Source organism: Limanda limanda, chromosome 6 (genome assembly GCF_963576545.1).
Source record: "Limanda limanda chromosome 6, fLimLim1.1, whole genome shotgun sequence".
In the NCBI taxonomy this organism is placed as follows: Eukaryota; Metazoa; Chordata; class Actinopteri; order Pleuronectiformes; family Pleuronectidae; genus Limanda; species Limanda limanda.
In genome coordinates, this window is record NC_083641.1 from 18,934,722 (window position 1) to 18,954,951 (window position 20,230).

The window sequence follows — 20,230 nt, forward strand, 5'->3', positions numbered from 1 at the left end:
TCTATCACTCCATCTTTCCGTATTCCCTTTCTCTTTGCACAAAGTGTTTAGGAATCAGCTCAGCCAAGAGGCCTCGGCCCGCCTGCTGCCTCCGAGTGACCCCTCACTGTCCACTTCAAGCTCTCTCCCAGTGGAGATGCATATTTGAACCTGCCAGTAGGCACGAGCAACCAGGATCAGTTTACGCTCCTGATATCTTGAACTACTACACACAAGGGCAAAAAACAAAGCTGACCTTACACCAGTGTGTTTCAGCGCTGCATGTACAGGGGGGGGTTACTGTCCATTCAACTTCTTTTTAGATTATTGACCCCAAAGTAATGCATCCAAATAGCAATGGCAAGTAGACCTGGCTAGCAGCTGAGCCCAGAGGAAAGACACAGACCTAGACTAGAGTAACCGTATTTGACCTCTCACCCTTGTGGTAAAAGCCTGTGAGGCAGCACAGAGTTCCAGAGTTGTTCTAACCTTGCTCTGAGGGGTTTTCCCTGCAATGCTAATATATCTCACTGCGTGTTATTGGGGTTGAGAAAATGTCAACCTCATGCAAAGCTGCCATGAGCTGTTCATTTTCAGCCGCTGGTACCTGGAGGGAACTGTGCTGCCTGTTTGCTGTAAAATGGAAGAGATCATTTCATTGTTAGGATTCATGCGTGAGGCGACAGCACCATCTAGTGGCTGTTGATGGTGCTATTGAGAATACTGTCCAGAGAGGTAGTAGCAATGCACAAAAGGTAAAACGTCCACAGGGACATAAATACAACCTTGAAAATATTTCATTATTATCAAATTTAATTATAAATTCTTTTGTCTATAAAATCCAGTCCAAGATGACATTTGACTTTTTCCGGCCAGACATTTAAAACCCAAAGATAATAACTTACGCATGTAAAATAATATTGATACATTTTATCTATGTAGTGCTTTTAACACATCTTTATGACAGGTTACGTGTGTATAAAAACAGAAAGCAAAGTTAGTAGAAATATAAAATACACTTAAAAAACGTAAATGTTGAGGAAACTGGTGTCAGGTTTTATTCATCATTATCATTATTTGCATTTCTTTCATTAAAAATAGCTCAAATAGCGCAAAATTGGTGCATCTTGATTTTCTCTAAATCCACTAAATGACTAGTCAATTAACTATTTCATCTTACCCAAAGCTAATACATAATAGCTGTTTGGACTCATCTCATTCTACTTCGCATGAATGTTGTTTTCAGATATGCTCTGCGGCACAGACACCTCTGTTTACTTTAACAATAGATTTAACAGATTTTAGACCTCACTACCAACCTGCTGCAGATATTTGATTATTGACGGCCTCCACATTAATTCCATAAATAAATGTGTTATTTTTGATGTTCTGACTTCCCCCCCTCCTCTCTCTGTGACTTTTCAGCCTACATGAAGAGGCGGCTGAGCTCCCTGAGCGACAGCCATTCTGTGGAAGGGGTCTTGGTGGGGACAGATTACTTGCAGGGCTCCCAGAGCCCGGGGCATCAGCATTTGAAGAAGGCCAGGGTGGTGTTGGGCCCTGAGGAGAAGGAGGCCCTAAAAAGGGCGTACCAGCAGAAACCCTACCCCTCCCCCAAAACCATTGAGGAGCTGGCCTCCCAGCTCAACCTGAAGACCAGTACAGTCATCAACTGGTTCCATAATTACAGGTCAGCATGCGGAAGAAAGAGGCACCTTGACATTGAGCTGTACCTGTCCAGTGTTTTAATTTATTCGCAGTATATAAATAAGATTGATTTAATTGAACAGGAAGATGATTTATCTCTCTGTAAAAAAGTTATAAAACAGTACTTTGTTGTTGAGAGAATACTGATAGGTTTGGAGCTTAATAACCTGTACGTGAATTCTCTAGACAAGTTTTTGTATGTCCCTCTGTGTAGTTTGTCCCTCTGTTTGACAAATGATTTTATACTTTAACCAGCTTGACTAAACCCATGTGTCTTCTCTAGGTCACGTATCCGGCGAGAACTTTTCATAGAGGAGATCCAGGCAGCTGGAGGGGTAGTAGGAGGGCCTGGCAGCGAGGGGGGATCTCCTTCCCTCCGTGGGTCCAAATCAGGAGAAGGGGACAGCTGTGATGGGACAGAATCGGAGGGCACGGTGGAGATTCGCCAGGGACTGGGGATTGGCCTGGAGGATCACAGAGGAGCATGCAAAGACCATGATATGGAGGCTGAGTCTGAGGCAGGGGGCTCTAATAACTCCCCTGCTCAGCTAGACTGCACCACCTCAGGCTTAGTCGGGCCGGGCTCCAGCTGTGGACTGGGGCTCTTCAGCCTCACAGAAGCGTCCTCCAGTAGCCATGCCTCTAGTACAAACATCCCAGCCTCTGGCCCTGCCAGAAACCCCAGGGACAACAATCTGCGCAAGAAGAAAGCAGCCAATCTCAATAACATCATCCACAGGCTGGAGAAGGCTGCCAGCAAAGAGGATCCCTCGGAGTGGGAGTTCTAGCTCCCCCTGACCATCCTTCATCCCTCTTGTTTCATAACCTCACGACCTCTAACCTTGGACCCCTCCTGCTCTGTTCCAGTTGGAGAGTGGACACAGCCAAAGTCAAGCTCAGCAGCCATTTTTATTAAATAGAAGCTTTCCCAAAAGAGGAAAGAAACAAAGAGTGGTTGGCAAAACCCTTAAAAAGATGATTTACTGAATACCTAGAAGAACAAAATAAGAGAACTTAAGTGTCTCTCCTTTTTTTTAAACTGAGTTTTGTTTTTGTACTGAGAAAAGCACTTAGCCGTCCTGCTGGCCTCCGGCCCTGCTGTACCTCCCCCTATCACCAGCCACTGGTGCACCAGACTGGTTTGTCCTGAGCTGGGGTCTGACCCACAGCTGGGGTTGAAACCTGGACTCAGTAACACAGGCAAGGCCTGACACAGCAGCTGTCACAGTGATAGACACTGATAGATGATAGATAGAGACAGGAACTCTCTTACAAGAACTCTCACTTTCTTAAAGGAGATTTTTTCCGCTCTTCTTCTCACCTCCCAAGTGTCCACAAACCTCCCCTCACTCAGTGAGACGCCTCATTTTTCACACTGTAGAGTGACTGTTACAAACCCTTTGCCTTTTTCACTCACTGCGTGTGTGTGTGCGTGTTTGTATGTTAGGGGTTGTGTCAGTGTGCACCTGTGTGTGTGTGGGGTTGTGTGTGTCCACACCCTAAAATGGTGTGTGTGTGTGTGTGTATATGTGTGTGTGTGTTCTCTTCTCAATGGCAGCATGTTTTCTTTTTTATCTCACTCCTACACTCTTAAGAGGGTAGTGGAAGGCCTGCCGGCTGAGCTGCCATGGTTACTGATGTAAGAAAGATGAACTTTGACCTGTTGTGTCCCATATCCTATCCTGCTGACAGCCATGTGATGGCCAGAAGGATCTATAATTCCTCACAAACACACGCACTCATCTGAAGAGGAAGGAAGGAAGAAAGGAAGGAAAGAAGGAAGGAAGGAAGGAAGGAACCCTCTTTTTGCCTCCTCAAACCCTTCTTTCAAGGATGAAGGATGATCTCTTTGTTTTTTAAATATTGCAATTTGGTTGCCAATAAGAGATTGCAAAGTCTATTGACTCTAAAGAGTACAAAATAGGGAATTTTAGGAAGCATTTTTAATTAGTACAAAATGAATACAGAAAATAAGAGAATAACAAGTTACTGTTTTTAAAAGAGAAAAAAAATACAAATTAGAATGGATTAATGTTGCATTGTTGAAATACGATACAATGAATTTCACGTAGTACTGTAGCTGTCTGACATGGTGATACTTTGCGTGTCTCGTTGTTTTAGGTTGTGCACGTCACAGCTTTGCCCAGCACTGGACCTGCTGGGTGTGTGTGAGAGTGTTTGTGTGTGAACGTTTGTGTGTGTATGTGCACCACCGACAAATTTTCTCTGTTCACAAACACACATCTTTTTATAGGCCAAATCAGGAAGAGTGTGTGCGCATCCGTCTGTGTGTTAGTATTTGTATTTGCCTGCATTAAAGTCAGGGTCGAGGTCAATTCACTCAGAGTTAAATTTGAGAAGTAGATTAATAATAATGAAATTCATGACTGAAAAAAAAAGAAAGACCAGAGACAGTTTTATGGAAATGAATTGCAATGTACAGAACTTGATGAATCTGTCGTTTCTGTCGATCGCCGTCAAAGTGAATTCACCACAATCCTGGTGCGAGCAGTTTCCACTCTCCTCCGGTCTGATCCTGGATCCAGGGATGTTAAGTCTTTTTGCATTGAATTCTACTGTATACACTACAAATTCTAAGGCATATCACCTCCTCCCTGCCCCACACAAGCCCTCAGTGCCTGTCAGCCCACTGCCTCCCCTTTGTGTGTGTGTGTTTGTGTCTGTGTGTGTAAGAATGTGCGTCTGCGAGGGTGCATGTACACGCATGCTCGTCGCGTGTGCACAAGTGTGTGCGACTGCGGAGTGTCTCGTGTTTCCAATGAGTGGGGTCATATTTCGTATCTACTTGCACACACTACTAGTGCACAACTGACACCCTTCTTTAAGCTGTTTGATGCGTTACCATTACATTAATCTTATCACAAAGTAGTGTAATACTATGATTTACTGTAGCTTGGTTTTATTGCTATTTTGCATTTATAGTTTGGTTTTTATTCTGCTTATTTATAGGTGCTGTATTTTTCATTTAATGTCTTATCATTTGAGTTGTCTATTTTTTAAGGGATTATACTGTTCCTGAGGGCAAGTAACATTTTTATTAGACGTATAGACTGCCGGCAGTATTGGTTAATATTTACAAAGATGTACTAGTTCTCATTTGTTTGTATATTCATGAATCCTAAAGTTTAGTGTCATTTCAATAGCTTTGAAAAAATGTGTTTGCTACAGTCCATGCTCCCATAAGCATTAAGCTTTTACCACGACAGTTATGCTCTTAAATTGCTAGCTAGAGAATCAAAGGACATATCAAGATCAGTGGATATATGATAGCATATCTCTTTTCCTGTTTTCTATTTTCCGATCACGTTTTTTTAAACTTTTTATTTGGCTGTTTCTTGGGCAAGCCCGACACTAACGCTCGGCAGGGCATGCAGCTTTCTTTAAGAGTTCGACCGCGCGTTAATCACATCGACGTCACAAACAGGTCCAAGTGTGTACACTTTGTCCATCAGGTCAAATGAAATTAACCTAAACTTGAGAACGCGTGTTAAACTTGAAAGAGGTCATATCTGCCAAATTGAGATTAGAGAAGTGTACCAGCTGGCAGGTGTGCTGCGCCAGATTGAGGCGAGATAGCCAGCCTATGATTATGCAGAATTTCTATTGCAGTCCGTAACAAAGCACTTATTAGGATCTTTTTTGAAGACTTAACCGTGGACAGGGTCTGTAAACACTACAGCAGAGCGCGGTCCTGGGATCCTGGGAAATGTTTGCCTTTTTTAAAAAAGTGGTTGTGAACCAAGCACAGACTCTTATCCGCATCCGAACACTAAAAAAAAAGAAATATTCAAGCATAAGATCGCTGTCCCCCTGTTTTCTACACGATGAACTGAATACAGCTGCCCCCTCATTTCAAACTATAGACAGAAACATTGTCCTGTACACTTGTAGATATTATGAGTTTTTATCTCGGTCCATCCTCAAACCTCCGCTTTCCCTGAATCTATATCCTGATATATTCAAAAGTTACTGATAATCTCATTGCACTGCATTAAGATGCATTTGTTAAAATTGGATTTTCTGATGCATCTAATAATTCCTAAAAACTCCTCAAACTTTGACTCTTCCTGTGGACGACGGATGTAAAACACGTCAGGCTTCCTGCAGAATAAGGAAGGCTCGCTGCCTTCTGTCGGACGAGCTCGGACTGGACAACCACAGTATGTTTTATGGTGATGAATAGCTCCTGTAAAGTAAAAGCACTTAACCCATCAGCCATTTTATAGCCAGATCCAAACTCACCTAAACCACGTGAGATCATCAGATTTGTGCCTTTAACTGCCAAGCAGGGCAACAAACTTGTGATGTCATTAGATGTAGACGACTTCGCCTGATTTCTCCATAACTCGTCCTGATCCGAAATTCATTTCTCGCACACTTCGTAGTGGTACTTAAAAGTCAACTTTTCCTCAGCCCTCCGCAGAGGGTTGTATATAATTGCTGGAGTGCAGTGAAACCGTTAAAAAAAAAAAAATGAGAAAAAACAAGCTCGTGTATCCTTATGACTGACCTGCAGACGCGTTCCGGTCCGGGTCTTATTTCAGACAGTTGTTTTCCCACAATGCATTTCTTACGTTGTACATAACCTAACTAGCGGCGAGGAAAGGCCAGAGCATCGAATGAAGGAGGAAGCATGCAGAAACAGCGTACACTGTAATAACACTGAATTTATTTCATAGGGCATTTTGTATTTTTCTGTTTGTGTCAGGTTTGCTGTGACATTAATAACGGCACTACAGGTATTGATAATGACGTGTGCCAATTCTAATGGTTATTTGGAAAAGAGACGTGTAAATACGGTCGATCAAGTAGCTATTGATTCACTATTGTCACAGTATGCTTTTTGTTCGAAGGCAGGAGGAGAGAAGGGACGATTCAGGACTTTTCCATGATCCACAGATATTTTTCTACAAATTTAAATCAGATGATTCTATACACTGTTGAATAACATTGTAAAGGTGTAACAGATGCTGTATATCATATCATGTTTTCTGAAGTCGTAAAGCTTTACTGTATGATCTGTTGAAGTAGTGGTTATTCATTTGACATATTAGTTGTAATGGAAGCCCGAACAGCAGCACTGGTCACCATATTCAGGAAAAAAAAATGAAAGAAAAGAAAAAAAAACCTCAGATGTTTTTTGTAATACTTTTAGAATATATCTTATGAAGTGGGTTTTGTAAGGAAACACTTTCCAAATCAGTGGTGCTGTATGCATAGCACACTCAGTAATACATACACACACAACACAGCACAATACACTCATCCTCTAACCCCCCTCCCCCCCCATTCTCCACTTTACTCACGTGCTTTTTGTTTTTTCCCCCCCGCTCACCTGTTACATTGTATCCGGCTGATTTTTTTAAGTCTTAAACCATTTCCTCTTTATCTCCTCTCGGTTTTTCTCCCCCCATCGACTGTACAACGTTCGACTCTGGAACGATAAAAACATTTCAGCGAAAAACTCACAAGACTTTAAAAAGAAAAGAAGAAAAAAAAAAAAGAGGAAGCAAAAAGCCAAATGGTGAAATAGTTCTCCACCTCTGTCGAAAGGTTGCTGACAGTTTTCTCTCTGTTTGTTGCTACCTAGTGTCGTCGCTTCAGTTCACCCCATAGCTTAAACCACAGTGTAGTCTGACAACCAAATGACCCGGGGAGATCTTCACCCCCCCCACACCCCCTGTTTGGAAAGCTTTAAGATGCTTGTTGAGGCTTTATCAAGTTCAGAGTGTTTGACGATGATATTTCACAGCTTATCATCAACAATGTGGAAGTAATAATTCTCGTAATAACCTGTCCCACTGCTTATTTTTGTGAGTGTGTGCGCGTACGTGTGTGTTGTAGTACAAAAGGCTGCATGACTGTAAAGGGATGGTTAAAGATGTTGTTTTTTTTATTTTAAATGTTGTTTCCCGAGCACTTCTGTCACTCCTGAGATGCTTCTTTTTTTGTCCTTCGGGGTTCTCCCTCCCTTTTGTTTCCCCCTCATGTATCATCGTTTTCTTTATCTTTCTATTTACTAAACGTATCATGTTGTCTGTTCTCAGCACTGTAAAACAGTCCCTTCTACAACATTGAAAAGCAATATCACTGTATGAAACGTTCACAATGTATTTGTTATGATTGACATTTGATTCATCATCATTATTATTCACATGCACCCTAGGTGTGATAATTGAAGTAAATCTCTTTTATACAAATACTAAAAGTGTACTGTGGTAGTTTTTTTTCTTCTCACATGTGGATGGTTCTGTTTAATAAGTATTCTCAGAGAAAGAGATGAGTAGGGAGGTGGGGTCTACATAGGTTTTCATGATATTGGATTTCTTCTGCCTTTTGCTGCTGCCACAGGTGAGATGTTTGAAAACTTAAAATAAAATTAAAACAAAAACAAATCGTACAATGAAAAAATATGATTTTTAAACTCTCTTCATCTTTCCTCCGCCCCCTACAGGCCGCTATGCAGAGCTGCAGGTGGAGTTCTCGTCTGCGGTGCGTACCAGCGCCGAGCAGAAGGAGCTGATTCTGAAGCTGGAGCACGACCTGGGCACCATCCAGTCCATGTCCTCCCTGACTCGCCCCGACGCCGACGGGTCGGAGGTCACCAACATGGGGGACATTCCTGATCCGATCAAAGAGGCCGGCGCAATGTTTTCTGGTACGTAGAGTTAAAGACAAGTTGGAGTACAAGGAGGAAATTTGAAATGTTCAGAGATAGAAACCTCAAGTTGGCTTTGTTAGTAAAATGTTTGAATGGCACCTGAAGAGCTCAGTCCTCCACCACGGCTGGACAGTCCTCTCATGAAACCACATCTAAATCCACTAGATCCACATTTCTATTTTGATCTGCCCCAAATCGCAAACACATGAATTATTCTCTGATTATTCCTCTGATCTCGGGAGAATTTATTTGGTTCTGCAGCAGAGAAATTACGTATTTTTTGTTAGAATGCACCATGTTCATATAAAACACCATTAATCATAGCGAGAAGCTAATGATAAAATAGCTTTTGGGACCTTTAACAGTTAATATACTGTTCAGGTGAAAATCCTCAGGGTTGTTTTAATTGTCTGCTCATTGGAATTATTTTCCTTTTCGGCTAAATACAAAATATCATGGGAAGACCAAAAAAAGATGATGTGAATCCCAAAGTTAAATATTCAGAATAAATATTTGAAAATGTTTTTCCTTGACTGTAAATTAAAAGGGGTAAGATAAACTGTTTTAATACATATTCCAGCTTTGGTAAATTTCCACATTGAACAGTCTAAATGCCAAAAGAGATTAAAGCTCATTGATGCCGTTTCAGGTCTCATGGGCATAAAACTGAAAATACTGAATTTGGATGTAATGAGATAACCTTCTGATTCAGACTCTGTATTTGAGGCAGTTCGTTAACATATGTCAGTCGTCAGATTAGAGGGAGTGTGTCCAGTTCAAATGGAGTTAGACTCTCACCATCTGTCTGATAGTGAAACAGATTAACAACAATTTACCCATTTTCGAGATACAATTGATCATACAATATCTGCATATAAATAGAGGAGAGTGATTTATTGGCTCTAAGTGTTGTGTTATCTGTTCTTTCCCCCCCCTCAGGTGTGAGCCCACATCCCGAGCTTCCTCAGGGCCAGATGGACTCGCTGCTCTCCATCATCTCCAGCCAGAGGGAGAGGTTCCGTTCCCGCAACCAGGAGCTGGAAGTTGTGAGTCACGATCCCTCTCTCACACACTCACACACACTCACACACACACACACACACACACACACACACACACACACACACTGTTGTATTGTGGGAGAGCTCATTTCTGGTCCATGTGCTTCCTGTGTGCCCTGCAGGAGAACCGCTCCCTGCAGCAGACCATGCAGGCCCTGCAGACCGAGCTGGACAGCCTGAGAGCCGACAACATCAAACTCTATGAGAAAATCAAGTTCCTGCAGAGCTACCCCAGCAAGGTGTGTATCGTGAGTGTCTGTGTGACTGAGATCGACATGTGTGACACTCAAGGTTTAAATATCACGATCGTATGGAATCTAACTTCCTGAGATACTTGGGAGTGACATTTCGCTCTGTGTGTTTTCTGTGTGTCGCAGGCTGGAGGCAGTGACGACACCGTCATGCGTTACTCCTCCCAGTACGAGGAGAGACTGGATCCATTCGCCTCCTTCAGCAAGAAGGTGATAGACAACACACCAATCATCAACCTGCCAATTTCCTGCTTTGTTTTGTAGTTCATATGCTGACTATACATGAATGATGGGATATTTCCAATACAGTGACAATGGAGCTTTATTTATAATTACGTGTCAGAACAGCATAATTAAAAAATCTTATTTGGATTCTGCATTTAGTTCTGACGTGCAGAATTCATCCAGATACGTAGTATATACTGGTTGAGGAGGAGTTTTGTGCTTCACTGAAAGTAATTCTGGGAAATGTAAAATCATCTAAATGTGTTTTTATTTTACTATTTTTACACAATGTTTTTGAGTTGTTCACAATTTCCAAAGATGATGAACATTAGTTGAGGTTAACTGCTGTTTGTTTTCAGGAGCGTCAGCGCCGATACCTGAGCCTCAGCCCCTGGGACAAGGCAACTCTGAGCCTGGTAACACTCACTCTCACACACACACACACACACACACTCACACACTAACAGACACACACACACGTACTAGAGTGCATCTCAGGCTTTACTTTTCTGTTCGAACTGACCCCGTGAAAAATCCCCTGTCCGAACCCGACCTGAGCCAGACACATGCAGGATAGAAATTCAACTGAACCTGACCCAAATATCACTTTCAAATATTTGTCTGAAATCTGGTTTGTCGTCCACACTCCTGATCTGATCGTTTGGTTTTGTCTCTTTAGGGACGAGTGATTCTCTCCAACAAAGTGGCCCGGACCATAGCTTTCTTCTACACCCTGTTCCTGCACTGCTTGGTCTTCCTGGTGAGTTCTAATCTCTAAATACGAGGAGCTTCTTGAACGCCTTGAATCATTCTGTGTGTTCAGCTTGAGACAAACTGAACTGAATCGTCCCCTGTGATCTTTCAGGTTCTGTACAAGACGGCCTGGAGCGAGAGCATCGGCAGAGACTGCTCCGCTTTCTGCGCCAAAAAGTGAGTGAGCACCCGGCAGCTGGAAGTGACCCTGGAGTCGTCCGGGTTTTATATCCTGTGTGAACTCAATGTGTCGTTTAAATCCTTACAAGTGGATTAATGTTCCTTATTTTCTGTGTTCTCCAAGGTACTCTGACCACATCCACCGTTTCCACGAGAACGATCAGAACCTGTAGGCGAAGCCACAGTGACTGTGAGATGAGGCTGATCCAACATTCAGCAGCAGTTTACTTAATGATGGAAACTGAAGCTCACATCTCCACTAGGGGGCAGCTGAGGGCTGTAAACTGTTCATCAAACGGTTGATCGATTCCAACAGAGAATTTTCTTTTATCATTTCCAGCTTCTTGACCTTTGATTGGTGGATTTATTAGTAAAACTTTAACTGAAGCATCTTAGATCGACATGATGCTGAAAGCCAATCACTAGTCCTTAATGTGCTGTTGTTGCAGAAGTTTAATGAAGTTAAGATTTAATTACCAAAGGGACCAAAGTACTGGAGCCTTGATGTGTTGATTTCTGAGTCATACTGGAATTTAGAATAAATAGGGAATATAATCATTAAAGAAATAGTTGTTTAAGAGCTGTATTATCATAATATAACAATCACCATCGATGTGTGACACACTACAATACAGTGACTCCACTGTTCATACATGCACACACATATAATCTCTAAAGTGATTTAAAATAAAACAGAAACTGACAGAGGTCAGTTGATATTAAGTTTTAAGGTGAAACATATAACATTAGACTTTTTGTTTAAATGGGGACTTTTATGATTTGTCTATGATGGTTATGGTGGAAGAGGTGGTTACTTTAAGAAGATAAAGTGGTGGAATAGTTTTTTTGTTTTAATTCCAGTTCAGATTTTCTCTACTTAAGAGACTAATATTATTGATTAATTGATAAGTACAGTTTAATGTCTTGAATCCTCCTTGTTGCTGTTCACTTGCTGATCACTGATCATCCTTCCTCCAGATAGATGATCGCTGCAGCAGTGGTTCATCAGTGGTGACTGTCTGTGATCCTAGTGTCCAAGATAAATGACATGTGCATGTTCTCCTGCTTGCTTCTCTCTTTCAGATCTATTCAAAATAAAGACTATGCAGTTATCTGTCCTCGTATTGTTTCTATTGGGTTCACAGTTTGCACATGACACAATTCTTAAACAGGCTTTAATTCACGTTGGATGGGTCCTAATTTATTTTTTACTGCAAAAGGTCACAGTGAAAATGTCTCTACTCTGACAGACCGTTTGATGTTTGAGCCGGGGAGTTGATCTGTTTCTGTTTAAGTCTTTCAAACTTGGGACAGTGGGGATCAAGTTGGTGAAGTCAAACAGACACAGATGGGTTTGGAAGAAGTAGATTTACACTTTTTGTATTTCCCATCGCAGGTTTGGTCTTAAATTCCATTACTTCAATTAAGGAGGGGATGTTGATGTTGTGCGTTTGTTTGTGTGTTAGTTAGCAGTGCTACACAAAAACGACTCAATGGATCATCATGAAACTTGGTGGAAGGATGTGGTTTGAGTCAGGGAAGAAGAACCTGTTATATTTGGTGCAGGTACAGGAATTTTCTGTCACTCTTAAACATTTTGAGGTTTTTTTTATAATTTCGTTGATTCCTCAGAAAACAATTCATGGATCTTGATGGGGGGCTGCCATTTAGGAGTGTGTGAATTTTGGTGCAGATCCAAATTTTAAAAAAGGTGGTTTCATTCAGGCACCGTTGGGCCTTGGCAGAGGTAAACTCTACTGAGTTTTGGTTTCAAAAGGTCTTAAACTTTATTTGTATAGAGGTGTAGACCAGAATACGTCTTGCGATTCATGATATTCTACATTTATCTGATGGTCAAACTTGGGAACTGAAAACATGAAGTAATTCAGACTTTAACAGGTATTGCATATATTTTCTTCTTACATCCTTTTCTTTCTTCTTTCTTCTTTTACCTCTTTTGCTCTAAAAAGCTTCTAGAAACTCACGGATGAGCCTCATTGTTCTACTGGAGAACACGTTTCTACATAAAGAATACGGACTCTAATCCCATTTACACCGTCCTGTTGCTGGAAATACTCACCCAATAAAGCAACTTTTCTTTTAATGCGTATTAATCTGCAGCCGGAAATAGACCCAGTAAATGCAATATTCACTCCAGAAACTGAAGTGCCTATTTTTTTTTACTAGATTACTTAGTCTTTTTAAAATATTTAAGAAAACATCCATCCATTACTCTCCTCCCTGTTCCTATGAGGGTTAAAGGAGGCCGGTCCCAGCAGAGGCAGACTGCGCCCGGCACCGGTCGCCACTGTTTAATTGATAATCCATATTTAAAGCTTTATATCTTCAGTGAGAATGAAGCTGATTGGTGCTTGAAGCTGTAGCCAGGAGGAGGAAGACACAAATATGGAGTTTTTATTCCTTCTATTGGATTTTTAATACGACAATGGTCTCCCTGTACTTTTACATAAGTCATGATGGTAAAGAGACAAGCATGGGCTGATAGGAAGCACTCTCGGGTCTGTTTAACAGCTGATCCAGGAGGAAGAGGTGGAAGTGACTGACACACACACACACACACACACACACACACACACACACACACACACACACACACACACACACACACACACACACAGGGAATGAATGTGCTGATCAGTGATCCGGGGCCTCGGCGTTCCCACTGAGCGCCGGGCTGCGTCTGAGTACGACTGAATTAGACTGCATTATTCATGAAAGGCCTCCTCTTAAAGAGCACCTCAGCTCGCAGCCATTAAAGACTAACGAGACACACACACACACACATACACACACACACACACACACACACACACTCATACACACTCCTGGTCCTCCACTTCTCCATCTGTCCTAAGCCTCATTTTGCTTATCACTCAGCACATTTGCAGCCTCCACGTGACCTTCAGAGCGCCATTCACCTCTGACCCCACACTTCAACACACACACACACAGATACACACCTTTTCACTTCTCTCTCTCTCCTTCCTCCATATCCTTCGTCTCGGGCCTCTCCATCGACAGCCCCATAAATATTAACAACCTCAATCCGTGTAACAAAGGTCTTAAGTAAAGCCTAATGGCCTGATGTTATATTTTTACTGCGGTGGACCGGTCCTTTCACCCGGACGGATCTTTGGGCCTTGAGCTTTCTTTAATGACGGCGCTCTGATGACTCAGTGCTTTATAGTGGTTTTCTGTCCTGTCATGTTTATTTTGAGACTGTGAGAGACACTTAGTGGACAGGAGCGCTCTCGATTTTTAATTTCCAGTTTGGGCCCAGTAAGGTTTACTGTTTTCAATATGAACATGAATTATTGAGCCGACTCCTCTTGTCTCTGTCGGTTTTGCGTCGCCAACTTCAGATGATCTTAAAACAGGTTTCCCTCTGTGATTGTAATGGTACATTTGTGTTTGAATGTTATTATTTCCCTAAATGTCAACAGTGAAATCTTTGACCCTGATGATGGTGAGAGGCTTTTTTTTAGGCTGCAGGTAACAAGTATTTCTCTTTTTAATTATTTTCTATTCTTTACCTGGGAAATGATTCATGTTGCTATGACAACATCATAGAGTCGACACTGTGAGTGCTCAGGACGGTCGCACGTTCTTCCTCAGGGTCGGTGCTCCGGTGCATTCGATCTGTGATGGAAAATACATTTATGATCCAATTCTAACTTGATCATGTTTATAGAAACATCGTGTTGGATGTCAATGTTGTAACACGTGCATGTGTGTCTGTGTACTTCCAAATTACTTTTGAATTATGTGAGACATGGCATTTTGATAAAGAATCAATTGTTTTATTTCAAATTCAATGTGAAAGTCACAAAGTCTGAGGAACAAAAAATGTGTTGTATTACCCTGCACTGTGTGTGTGTGTGTGTGTGTTTCCAAAGGAACACAACAACAGGAAGAGGGATTTTCACTTAACTTAGGTTTATTGCTTGGTAACGTATTGTATCTACAGATGACAAACATTTGCTGAGCAGTCAAAGGTAAATGTCGATATTTATCCATCAACTTTAATTTAAAGCTTATCCCCTCATACAATACAATAAGTGAGGTCATGAACAATCTGAGAAGAACTTTAGAATATGACGTCATGCATAATTCAAAAATGTATCTTCTTGAGGTACCTCTGCATCCTATTATTACATTACATTTCATTTAGCTGACGCTTTTATCCAGAGCGACTTACAATAAGTGCATTCAAACATGAGGGTACAAACCCAGAAGAACAAGAATCAAGAAAATACAATTTTCTTCAACAAAGCCAAACTACAAAGTGCTATAGGTGAGTGCCATTTAAGTGCTACAAATTTTTTAAATTTTTTTATTGTAAATCCTTGTGTCATCCTGGGGCTTCTGCACTTCTGCAACCAGTCACATTACAGATTTAATCTACAGCTTATTTTTTTTATCCATTTAAAACCTCGATACCAACTCTTGGTAGTGATAGAAAATAAGAAAATAGGAAAACCTTCTATTTCAGGCGGATCAGTGACGGTAACTAGATTCCTCGGTTCATTTTCCACAGTTAGCTATTGTTGCTGGACATGTTTGTGATCGCTGACTCTGCTGATCCACATCAAGCACAATCCAGTTTGGGACTTTGAGCGTTTGTTCCCTCCTGAGCTGCAGATCAGTGGAGCTGACAGAGGAGTTATGAGACACTTGGTCCAGTGTGAATCCTTCTGAGGCTCAACAGGTACGATGTTTTTTCTTCTTCTTCTTCCTCCCATTCAGCAGCATCCTCTTCATTCATGTCTCTGCGGCTGAGAAAATCTCATTCAGCGACTTCATTCAGCCAACACACCATTCAGGATTTCTCGGCTTTGTGTTGCTAAGTAGCTCGGGCCCGAAACTGCAGCGCAGCACTGTTGCATGGATACAAATAGTGTGTGTGTGTGTGTGTGTTACTCTTTGGCGCCTGTTTGTGTTTCAGAGGTGTCATTCATTTTATTTGGGAGAAATCATTCACTAACATTTTAGTCTCTCTGGAAACATCTCTGCCACCCCCCACCCCCCCAATCGACATCACCCCATCCCTCCCCCACTGGGGTGTTGCCATGGAAACAGGCTTCCTCTTGTCAGGTGGATCCTTACCGAACACCCCCCCCTACACACACACACTAACACTTTAGCTGTGCTCTGATTTGCTCTTACGTCGTCCGGCTGAATCACTCCGCCACGTGTTCCTGCATCAGCCAATCAGGACGCAGAGACATGGAGCCGATCTCTCTCATCATGACCCCCCAGCCCATCGCTTAAATCCCCCCCCCCCTCAACCTGCCTTCCCTCTCTCTCACCTCTCCTGGGGAAGGTGATGGGTAGTGACAAGTGCTTGGATGTTGTTTATTCACTGTAGAAAGAAAAGAAAACATGATTTAAATTACAGAATTCACAGCCCCGGTTGTGAAGTTGATCATACTTTTTATAGTGACACCTTTCTGCATGGTATTATATCCACAAGATTATATTGAGATTTTATTAAAAACAGCATATTAATTGTCTTGAAACATAATTATCTAAATTCATCTTAAATGGATTACAAGATAATGGCCTGCATTATACATTTAGTAAATCTAAAAGGTTATTTATAGCAAATGTAGCAAAAGTATAACGAATTAAAGTATTTGTCATGTCAAGGTTATTTGTTTTATAAAGAGTGAATATTAATGCCTGATATCTTGCATTACAATAATGTAGCTTGTTGAGGTCGAGGTGAATTTAACAGCTTTAATCTGCATTAATCATATTTGATATGATCTTTATATGTTTTTTGTAAAGTCCTATCTGGTAAGGGGTAATTCATTATATGTGAAACACCGTGACCGTGATACAGGACAGTTCTTCCACCATCGTGTTTCCTGACACATCATAAGTTCACGGATCATCTGCAGCACAGGACTTCCTGACGTGCTCTCCTTCCTGCTGCAGTTTCCTCGAGCTGTGAACAATGAGAATGTTCTTTAAGATACTGTGCGATCTCGGGCCGAGTTCCAGAGTGGCTCAGATGACATCTCCGCTCCAATCATGCATCATCTCCTGCCAGCTCAGCAGAAGAGACGTGACCTCAGGTACAGGGTGACACGAAGAAACTCTCACACATACACACACACACACACACACACACACACACACACACACACACACGTTTCACCAGCAGGTCATCTGAGGATCCACGCTGCTAATTTCTTGTCACCTCGGTGGAAGTTGTGAGTGACGGCTGGTGTGACTCAGCTGGCAGACTGACACTTGTGACTCTGTGTGAGGAGATCTGTAACCATGCAGGCTCCACCCCCCCAAACAGGAAGCACATGACACAAGTTCAGCTCCAGCTCGTGCACTCAGCCACGATGGAGGTCACCTGAGAGGTCAGATCTAACAGGACCTCTGAGCTGAGACTGAATATGTAATGATAATTAATATTAAATGGGAAACAGCCCCTCTGTGGTCCCCAGAAACTGCCGGGTCCCAAAAGCTCCAAATCTGCAAGCATTACTTTTCAGTTGATTAGATTATTTAATTTATCTTATACAAAAAACGAATCATATATATCTTGTGAAAAAAGGTAATTGAGGCCTCTGCAGGAAGCTGACATTTTTATGCGCTTTTTATTTTAATTTAAGTTCAAAACAAACCTCTAAATGTTGCAGATGGAAAAGTTGGACACGTTAACAAGTCTTTACTACACAACTACACAACTTTAAACACACACACAACCTGCTACAGTTGGTTTCTGAGTCTCTGGGTATCTAAATATAGTTACTGCACTTTACCTGATAGGAGGTTGTGGGTGACTTGGTAAAGTCACAGTGCAAAATAAAGAGTAGGGTGTGTGTTTGGGGGGGGGGGGTGTATACTGACGATACCCCCATCTTATTAATGTGTATGTGTTCAAAACTGTGCTACCCATAATATTATAGATATTAAGCTGTCATTACTATCTGATAAGGCTCCGTTTATAATGGCTTTGTCGTCTGTAGTTTATCACTTTATCAATGTTCATCGATAATCTGTCATGAGTTATTGATTTCCAGGTAGGAACTTTATCCTGAATAATTCACATATATTAAAAATCATTTCAAAATGACAACCAAACAGTTTTTATCAATTGGACTATTAACCTATTAATTACGCCTCACAACAATATATAAATGTGTTCAAACATTTTTCTCGAACTTCTCCTTTCAGCCCCCTTGCAAGAGGGTTTTTATACGTGAAATGAAAAGTCATTTTTTCCGATTTGTTAAATTCATGTCTGAAACAACTGTAGATTTGTTTCAGTTTTTATGATTGTGTTCCCTCACAAGCAGCAGATTCTAGCAGCGTTCAAATTCTCCCACCAGTTTTCAACTTTTCGACTAACGCGGCCGTGGTGTCGATCAGTTTTTATATTTAAAGTCTGGGCTGAGTCGCCTGTGCTCTTCAGTTGAGTTTTTCCCGCTCAGGAGACAGTGAGGAGCAGTTTCTTATTAAAGCCGGCTGACACATTGATCCTCAAACAGCCCCAGGAGGCCAATCTCCGTCCCAACCACTTCAGATGCTTTCACAGGAAATCAACTCAAAAGCATGTCTCTCTTTCCCCTCCTCTCTTTAAACTGCCCCCCCACCCCTCTGAAGTCTAAATTTGGTCTACGTTTGAACTCCTGATCGATGACACCCGGCGAGGAGGCCATGTTGTTTGTGTGCTCTCTCTCTTATGGTTTCCTGCTCTGCTCTCAGATTCTACTGTACATCTGCACAGAGGAAGAGGTTAAAACTTTGAGGACTGATAAATGTTGAGATTGGAGGAATTAGGAAAGGAAAGTGTGATGATTTGATGTTTGGACAGAGGGGTTTAATCATTAGGGACTAAAACAAATGGTGATGTGAGAGAGAGAGAGACAGTGACGGTTTTGTGGATGAGCAGGAGGTTGAAGTGGCCCCTGCCCCCCCGAGGTTCCCGTCGATTCATCCTTCCGGCAGGAAGTGTGTGAGGATCAATAAGAAGCGAGGGTCTCTGGAGAGAGACGGAGAAAAGGCCCAGGTCTCTTTTTGTTTCATTACGCTGCTCCTCACTCTATTCTGCCTCTGAGTCCAGAGTAATCAGCTGAAAGATTTCTGTCGTCATCGTTACAGATAATAAAAGTGACGACAGTGACTCCACCACAAACACCTTTTGACGAAGGTGGAAATGATCTTGATCTGTGATCTTAGTTTTAAATGCTGTATCAGATGTATGCTGGATTTAAAACCAGGGTTTAGTTGAAATGTGTTTATATATCAATACAGGCTTGTGTTCATTTCAGAAATTAATTTCATTCAGATATGGGAGTTAACAGCATCATTTTTTACATTCTTGTAGTTATACATTCTTGCACAAATACAATAAGTTACTTCTGGTACATATAAGGTGGAAAACAAGGGAGTAACAACTGAACCTTTCAGAGAACAAGAGAAATTGTAGAAACACTTTTGTCTTACTGAATAATAATGAAATGCATATGCCTCTGCCAAGGAAATTTACATAAGAAATATAAAAAATGTATGGGTTCTATCTTGATCAATGTTCGGTTGCTCCACAAAGTTTCGGAGGAAATCGGTTCAGTAGATTTTGTGCAAACCTGCAGACAAACAAACCAACAAATTTAAATACAAATAAGACAATAACTCACAGCTAGATGATAGAATAATTATGTTATTAATAGTTCTTATCTCTCTAAATCAGCCTTAAGGATTATAATGCATAGAGAGAATCTGATTGTGGTTTTTAGCAGCTTGTTGGCCGAGATACAAGTAGATGAATAGAAATGATACATACCTGAATACAAAAGGTTATGTTCTGTACATGTACGTAAACACACTGGTGGGCAGTTCATACAGACTGCTGGGATTGGATAGTGAAAGATTTGACAGGGTTCAAACTGACGTATAAAAGTGGCAACATTTCAGTCACATTATCTGCTGCTGAGTGTGAATCACATGGATCATAGATGCTGAACAGCAGCTGAGAGGAGAGTGTGTGAGACAGGATGTGTGTGTGGGAGCTCTGAGCAGGAACAGGTGAGGAGCCGCCGGTTAAAGAGGAAACTCTCATATCAGATGGTGACCTTCTGCTCGTCCTCTCCCACCACCACCACCACCACCACCACCACCACCACCACCACCACCACCACCTGTCTGCAGCCTGAACGGGTTATTGTTTTAGCTCTTAAACCCACCATGGAGCCACGCACAGTCAATCCTCTCAGTGAGGATTATAGTGGAGGTGTGCCATGCTCTGTCTCTCACTGAGCGGTAAACATCAGTGAGCCACGTGCAAAGTCTCATCGGACCAAACAGCAACAACACGTATGGAGCGGTGTCAGCCGGAGCTCTGTGGTGCA

The 20,230-nt window shown here is 41.8% G+C and overlaps 1 protein-coding gene across 5 annotated transcripts in view; it reads left to right on the top strand.

Moving 5' to 3' along the window:
• The window catches only part of cux1b (cut-like homeobox 1b), a 62,237-nt gene extending 50,287 nt beyond the window's left edge, over positions 1-11,950 (top strand). For 3 of the 5 annotated variants that reach the window (XM_061072765.1, XM_061072766.1, XM_061072768.1), the window contains exons 21-22: positions 1,405-1,669; positions 1,970-3,345. In XM_061072765.1, coding sequence (XP_060928748.1) covers positions 1,405-1,669; positions 1,970-2,474 — 770 coding nt within the window. In that variant the 3' untranslated portion in view covers positions 2,475-3,345. Of the gene's footprint in view, positions 1-1,404; positions 1,670-1,969; positions 3,346-8,161; positions 8,366-9,307; positions 9,415-9,551; positions 9,669-9,806; positions 9,891-10,264; positions 10,322-10,584; positions 10,666-10,770; positions 10,836-10,962 lie in introns of those variants that run through there. The other 2 variants (XM_061072769.1, XM_061072770.1) reach the window with 1 other exon arrangement.
• Positions 11,951-20,230: the final 8,280 nt, after the last annotated feature.